Genomic DNA, 7,518 nt, shown 5'->3' on the forward strand with positions numbered 1-7,518 from the left:
CAACATGAACTATAATAGGCTTCAATGCTTTCCATAAAACTGTAAGCTGTATCAAGCGCAGAAAACAATCAGACAAAATATGTCACTGCAAAATCATTGTAATGTCTGCTATTTGCTTTCTTGCATTCATTCATTCTCCAGAGACAAGATTGCAGACTGGACCGTACCTTCTTCTGAGCACTTGAAATCAATGTAAGCAAAAGCCATCAAGAATTGAATGAAACAGAAAAAAGAAAAAGAAAAAATGAGCTATGAACACTCATATTGCTTGCTATTCTATAAAGACAATAACCTGTTATAGACAATACAAACAAGAGAAGAAAACCCTAGTAGATATATTTTCTTGTGTGTTACAGATTGAAGGAAATATATTTGCCAAAAAAAAAAAAAATGATACAAACAGGGTTACAACGTTTAAGATCTCCTTGGTCTAGCTCCTATCTTCCTGATCAAATAGTCCTCCAAAGCAACACCTGCCTCCACTATTCTAGTGTGACGTTTTATTTCTATTTTCAGAAGCTTTTCCAAAACTTCTCCCATTCTTTCTGTCTCATCCGTTTCACAAATCCTAGGAATTATTGTCATCCAAGTATCTACATGAGGACTTTCCCCAAGCTTTAGCGCTTCCCCTAGAACTCCACAAGCTTCTTCAACCCTACCAACATTACAAAAGCCCTTGACCAAAGCATGAATAACCGAGAAATGTGGGGAAAACCCTTTTGATATCATTTCCTCAGTATAGTTCTTTGCCTCGTCCAACATCCCCAGATCACATAAGCCATTAACCAAAGTTCGATACGAGACCAAGTTGGGCAAGCATCCATTTGATGCCATATCCTCAAGAACCTTACAAGCATCCATTGCACGCCCTTCTCTACAAAATCCTAAGATTACTGTATTATAGTGAACAATATCTGGATTGCACCCCTTAACTTTCATTCTACAGAGAAGCTTGTACGCCTCCCTAAGCTTCTTCTTCCTACACAAACTATTCAACAAAGTGGTATAACTCAACGTGTCCGGTACAAACCCTTTGTTCAACATGTCCTCCAACAAGTCCACCGCCCCGTTCACCTGACTCTTCCTGCACAACCCCTGCATCAGAATGCGATACGACTCCACGTCCGGAACGACGTCCCTCTTAAACATTTCGTTGAACAGTTGGTACGCAATACTGATATTCCCACAGAAACAAAACGCACGCATCAAAAGGTTGTACGATTTCGTATTGGGTTCGACCCCGTAGCGATGCGCGTTCCTGAAAAGATCGAATGCGGGGCGGACATAGCTCCAGTGGGAGACGAGAAATTCAAGAATGCGGTTCAAGTGTTTGACGGAAGGCTTACAATTGAACTCCATCATTGTGTAGAAGGTTTTGAGAGCCCTATCAGGCAGATTAGCCTCGGCGTAGAGTTTGATGAGGTGGGAAAAGAGTGTGGGAGTGACGGTGTAGGCCTGGGATTTGAGGCGAACGAGAAGGTGGTCAATGAGAGAGAAGTATTTGGAGCGGCCGAGTTTGATGATAAGAATGAGGTAGCAAGAGTAAGAGTGGCGGAAGTTGGGCTGGTTGGAGGCGTAGTCGAAGATTTCTTTGGCGAGGAGAGGGTCTGTTTGGGAGGCGATGAGTTTTTGGACTCGACATGGAGACCCAATTGAGGAATTGGAATTGGGAGCTTCTTCTTCTTGTCGTCGTTTTTGGTTTTGGTGGCGTTCCGGTCGTGAGGAGTAGAAGAAGACTGGCCGGAATTTTGGTCGGAAATCGAGAGGGCGACTGATAATTCTGGAGACAAGTGCGATTTTCATTTTTGAAGTTCAAAAGAAAGCGTTGTTCGCTTGGGCTTTTTAGAAGGACGGTGTAATTGGACCTCGTAAAACGACGACGTTGGCAGATGGGTGGTATTTACTATTTAGAAGGATAAAAAGGTAAAAATCATCGGCCAAACAAGCCAGCCAAGGAGGAGGAAATGGCTGCTTCTTCCCTGAACTTACTCCGCTACTTTTACGGTGGCGGCGAACGAGCACCCAGAAAAGCTACAAAGGAAGCGCTTTGCTCGCTGCTACGAAGAATATCATCGCCGTCTCGTCGCCACTGTTGCAGTGCGAGAGTGGGTACTGCCGCTAAAGAGCAATCTTGTCTCAGAAGCTCGGACCTGGTGGCCATAGAATATGCTGACCTCAATCTCCCCAACAAGGCTTCTGAGGTTACGTTATGCTCCTTCTCCTTCTTCTTTTCGTTACCATTACCGATTCTGATTTTCTGTGTTTTTGACGAAAGTTTGTTTTTGGGATTGCAGGAGTTGGGTCATGTCAGAATACGGCAACATGTCAACCCTCTCAGTTCCTCTTTCTCTGTATGTAATTCATTCGGAGGTTTTTTCTTTCACAAACAAACAATACCCCATTACTAAAATGTTGTGTATATTTATTTATTTATTTTTTCTTAGTTTAATTATCTATAATAAAGGTCGTCCCTTTCTGGGTAGGTGCCTGCACGAGTACCGGATTGGAATGAAGTCTTCAGGGACCCAACATTGCCTCTCATGGTAGATATTGGTAGCGGTAATGCGTTACTGATAATGTTTTGTTCTCCCCTGTATGTCTACTTTTGTTTCTGTTAACTTTTCGGGTAGCAAAATCTCCAGTGTGTCTATACTGCATTTAAAGTGCTTGATGATCACAGTGACCACACTACCTTGGTGCATCCATGGAATTTTCTGTGGAACGTGGTTTTGTCTAACTTGTGACTTGCATGACTGCATCTTTAAGCAGCAACTGGTCTCTATCTTGTTCTTTTATATAAAAAATCAATCTTATCCTCAAATAAATGGAATTGTTAGCTTCTGAATGCAAATTTTAGTATAGAAGTTCAACTAGAAGTTGTTTTCTTCTACATCTATTTTCAAGATCCCTTTGGCAAGTCGTTAGGAATATCGTGATGAGAGATTTATGGATACTAAGGTAAAAGGTGAAATGACAAAGTGATTATGGTAGTAAGTTAACATGACAAAGTTCAGTTGTTTTTTACATGACAAAGTGATGAAAGATGCATGGATAATGTGGTAAAGGTAACATGCAATTATGTCAAAAAAAAAATTTAGCAGAAGAATGAATAAAACTGAGAAAACACAAGAATTTTTTTTTCCTGAGCAAGAAACCACAAATGGTTACATTGGGTGCTTTTTCAAGTTCAGTTGTAGTCGCAGATAACACAAGCTTAGATTGCGTTTGAGAAATAGAGTTTTTAAGTCAACAAGAGCTTTGAGCAAAAACTTTATTTTTAAGCTTTTGTCAAAAGTGTTTTGTGGCCATTTTTAGGTTTTTTGGACCCTTAAAAAAGCTTTTAATTTTTTTACCAAACGAGTACTTTTTTCTTCAAACGGGCTTTTTGAGTGTTAAAAGCACTTTTAACCCCTTCAAATGCAATCTCAAACCGGCCTTAGTGTGTTCTACAACTAATGAGCTTATCCTTCCTGTCTTTCAAAAGAATGATGAACTATTATCTCTTGAATCTTAATGGAATATTATGAGAGAGAGAGAGAGAGAGAGAGAGAGACTCTTGTATCTTAATTTTGCCACTTATGTAGGTCAATCCTTTGGGAGGGAGGGACTGGCATCCTTGAGATGCAGATATAATTGGTCAATATTGATACATTTGCTGACTTATTTTCTAATCCTTGTTCTTATCAGTAAATACTTTGGCATCATTATCAGTCATCATAGAGGAGAATGGGATATTTATTTGTTTTAATTATCTAACGATAAAAATATTCCCAGGTAGCGGCAGATTTCTCATGTGGCTTGCAAAAAGAAATCCTGGAGTGAGAAATTATTTGGGACTGGAGATACGGCAGAAAGTATGGGAACAAACTCCTTGGCCCTTTATGTGATTGAGAATTCTTCTGATTGAGTTAGTGTACAATTACTTGTTCCTTGTTCCCAATCTTCAAGGAGTATTAGGGCTTCACTTTTATGTTGTAACATAAAATATCCACATGCAGCTGGTTAATCGTGCTAACCTCTGGATCAAGGAGCTGGCTCTTAGCAACGTGTATGGCCCCAAGACTTTTTTGGGATAGTGAAAACAATAAACCACTGTATCTCATTTTCGGATTAAATATGGATTGCTTTAACTCAATTGCAGGCATTTCTTGTTTGCAAATGCCACTGTGTCTTTCAATCAACTAGTATCCACATATCCTGGACCCTTGATGCTAGTCTCAATCCTGGTGAGTACACCCCTCATGCAAGCATTCAGTGAGAATTATTTTTAATTTAATTCCAGAAGGATTTTCTCTAAGTTATTATTCTAGTCTATGGTGAGACTGATGGATCCTTCATATGTACTATAAAATTTTCTTGGCTCATATTTATATGCAGTGCCCAGACCCGCATTTTAAGAAAAGGCATCATAAAAGAAGGGTTGTGCAGAGGCCTCTAGTAGATTCCATCGTAAAGAATTTAATGCATGGGGGACAAGTATGTAATCTGGATATTCATCATATCATAATAGATCTAAATTCTTTTGCAATATTCATTTCTTTTGTCAAAGTAAAGTCAACTATTATTCAAAGTCATCTAATATAGATCCCTAGTCTAGTTTTGTTTTACCTTGATCCTATATCCCAAAACTCATTTATGGAAGCCGAAATAATAAAAAAAACTATATCGGGACTGTGCTCAATATATAAGTCAACTAAGTTACTCAATAAGAGGAGAGAGAGAGAGAGAGTTGTTGCTGGAAGAACATAGTGTCAGCCCATTGATATTTGAGTTAGCCTGGCATCTCTGCTGTCAACTTAGGTACCACCTTGACCTTGCACTGATGTTATACTTTTTTTTTTAAAAAAAATGTAAAATAAGTATATATGATAAATATATTAATGAAATAAATGGTTTTATAGTCATTTTATACATATACATATAATTATATGTACTCACTCAGAAGACGCACCATGCAAACATACTATGAATGAAGAAAAAAAAATTGCTCTTAAATTTTGTAAGACTTTGGAAGTCATCAACTAAACTGACCTTGATTGAGCTCTTTTGCCCTTTGAAAGTCCACACTTCGTCTGACCTTAAAGCATCTTGCTTGCTTCACCTTTCCTCTGCAATGAAAGGAGACAAGCACTAACAAGTAAATGATTTTTTCTGCTTGAGCAATGGAGTTTCTGAGTTGAAGACGCCCATTAGGGTAATGGGCTACACAACTAGAGGCAGTCCTCGCCCTTTCCTTGAATCCCCTTCTTAGTGTAGATGGGATTTGATCCCAGGATCCATTGGACGACAATAAGACTTAAGTGACTTTTACCGAACTAATTGATACCAATGATCACTCAAATGACTGAATCACTGTTTGGTCCCTTTTTTCTTAGCCTTTCAAAGTCCAAATTGAGCTTTCTCATTATGGTAGAGTTGTTCTAAAAGCGGTCTACTGTTGTATGCAAATATGTTTTTTGTAAAACTTTAGTGGGCTTGGCTTAAAATGTGTTATATGAGTAATTCTAGAAGTTTCTCTTGTGTCACTCAAAAAATGAGGTGGTTTTTAAAATTACAATTTGATCAAAATTCAATAATGATCAATCACAAGCCCAATGGTGATTTTAAGAACTACATCGTTCTTGGAAGGACACAAGAGAGACTTGTAGCATTACTTGTATTGTATAGTTCTTGTCTCCAGCTATAATGCTCGATAGTTCATTGAGATAGGTTTCTCTTTTTGGAAAGATACTTAGCAAAGTGGAAGGGCATATTGGATTTGGATCACCTTTCCTCGTGTGGTTCACTGTTTGATGCAGTAAAAAAAATCAGAATGGTGTTGCTTTGATGAATTTATGTGGGGCCTGGGGAGGCATCATCTTTGGAAAATATATGCTGATTTGTTTTGGTGTAAGAAACTTTACACGAGGTTATCAGAGACTAAGCAAATATGATGTGTTTATTCCATTTAGATGGGCTTCTCCCTCTTCCAAACAAGTAGGATATAGATCCTTCATGAGATACAAAGGGCGATACTTTTGTGTCACTGATGTGGTTTGTTAAAACAAGATGGGCGATTTTATTGCCAGACTCTGGACCCTTGAGTTTAAAAGGCGTGGAAGCAGCAGCAACTATGGCAAAAATGGTGGATATCCTTTAAGACATTCAAGTTTATATGCAGGATCTAGGAAATTAAGCTAGAAAACCTCAAGTGGACTCATGAGATGGTGGGGATGTCTGGTAGTAGGGTTGCTTATCTTCTGTCTGAGCTCAGACAAAAAAAAAAAATTTGTTAGCGAAACTATTTTCTTTGTGAACTGTTATCTTTTTTCTCCAGTCACTGCAAAGCATCATCTACAATCTGCAAGCAAACGAGTCTGTAATTTGTATTGAGAATGTAGAGTTAAATTTGTTTCCCTTCTATTCTCAGACTTGATGTTTTGAGCGCATTATCATACTAAAATTTTCATTATTAATGCAGAGCATGTCAAAGTCTTAAGATTTATAATTATGATTGGACAGGTATTCATACAGTCTGATGTGCTTGAAGTGGCACTTGACATGAGAAATCAGTTTGATGCTGAAGGGGATGTTCTTCACCACATCGATGCCTTCAACCAGAGTTTGTTGTGTGACTCAGAGGGATGGATATTGCGGAACCCCATGGGGATAAGGACTGAGAGAGAGATTCATGCAGAACTTGAAGGTGCAAAAATTTACCGAAGGTTGTACCAAAAATTGATATAATTAATGATAGGCTCTTCAGTCTTGTGTTGAGAGGTGTCTTGTAGGTAGGACTGTATAATGAGCCAAACTGCTCATTAATATCTCAAATTTTGCTTGTTGAAGATGTTCATTTGAGCTTGTTTGTTAAGTAAACAAACCAAGCTTGAGCTGAGGACAGTCTTAGGATGATCAATGAGTTCTACTGATTACATTCGAAGCTTGCTTATCCTGGTTCACAGTTTTTTATCTGCTATGTGAATTATAGCTGCAATTCATGAATCCAGAAAAGACATCCAGCTACATATGGATCTTCATCTGTCTTTATATATATATATATTTTCTGCTATATGGATTTTATTAGTTATCTTAATAGCTTTCTAGAGTAATTCTAACTATGTGTTACAATGCAAAAGTTGAACTTCAGCCATGATTGTTATTGTTTGGTACCAAATCTGGGGTCTCATTTTTTGAAGCATACAGACATGTCACAAAAGGCTGGCATGTTGATAAGCTATGATGCAACTATGAAGGCCCTTCATTGTTGTTGACTCTTCTCTAAGATTAAGGTGTTTTTGCTTGTAATTTCTTGTCATTTTGTAAACATGGAGAAAGAAGATTTGTGTTTTAATTTGAAAAATAGAGTGCCCTGTGTTTGTAAATGACAGTATACCTTATACTTTTGATCATTATTTTTACGATAATATTCAACTGAAACTAATTATGCATTTATGTTCAATTTTATATGTGACTATAATGTCATATTACTGTTTGATATTTCTCATTATTTATTTGAAGTAAGTAATGTTATTTAGT

General features: G+C 37.9%; 2 protein-coding genes across 2 annotated transcripts; one reads left to right on the forward strand and one right to left on the reverse strand.

Moving 5' to 3' along the window:
• Positions 1 to 272: 272 nt before the first annotated feature.
• LOC132187452 (pentatricopeptide repeat-containing protein At4g01400, mitochondrial) lies at positions 273 to 1,902 on the reverse strand. Its single transcript, XM_059601768.1, has one exon. It carries the CDS (start codon positions 1,801 to 1,803, stop codon positions 415 to 417), a length of 1,389 nt encoding a protein of 462 aa, XP_059457751.1. The 5' UTR covers positions 1,804 to 1,902; the 3' UTR covers positions 273 to 414.
• Positions 1,903 to 1,905: 3 nt separating this feature from the next.
• On the forward strand, positions 1,906 to 7,007 carry LOC132187453 (uncharacterized). Its single transcript, XM_059601769.1, has 8 exons — positions 1,906 to 2,201; positions 2,295 to 2,351; positions 2,484 to 2,559; positions 3,775 to 3,854; positions 3,999 to 4,048; positions 4,142 to 4,226; positions 4,378 to 4,476; positions 6,502 to 7,007. The coding sequence occupies exons 1-8, from the start codon at positions 1,965 to 1,967 to the stop codon at positions 6,724 to 6,726; spliced, it is 909 nt and encodes a 302-aa protein (XP_059457752.1). The 5' UTR covers positions 1,906 to 1,964; the 3' UTR covers positions 6,727 to 7,007.
• Positions 7,008 to 7,518: the final 511 nt, after the last annotated feature.

The sequence above is a fragment of the Corylus avellana genome, chromosome ca7 (assembly GCF_901000735.1).
Source record: "Corylus avellana chromosome ca7, CavTom2PMs-1.0".
NCBI classification, from domain to species: domain Eukaryota; kingdom Viridiplantae; phylum Streptophyta; class Magnoliopsida; order Fagales; family Betulaceae; genus Corylus; species Corylus avellana.

Coding starts and splice junctions, on each gene's coding strand:
- LOC132187452 (XM_059601768.1), bottom strand. CDS start 1,803: ATGAAAATCGCACTTGTCTCCAGAATTATCAGTCGCCCTCTCGATTTC.
- LOC132187453 (XM_059601769.1), top strand. CDS start 1,965: ATGGCTGCTTCTTCCCTGAACTTACTCCGCTACTTTTACGGTGGCGGC. Junction 2,352..2,483: donor CTCTCAGTTCCTCTTTCTCT/GTATGTAATTCA, acceptor CTTTCTGGGTAG/GTGCCTGCACGAGTACCGGA. Junction 4,049..4,141: donor GAGCTGGCTCTTAGCAACGT/GTATGGCCCCAA, acceptor ACTCAATTGCAG/GCATTTCTTGTTTGCAAATG.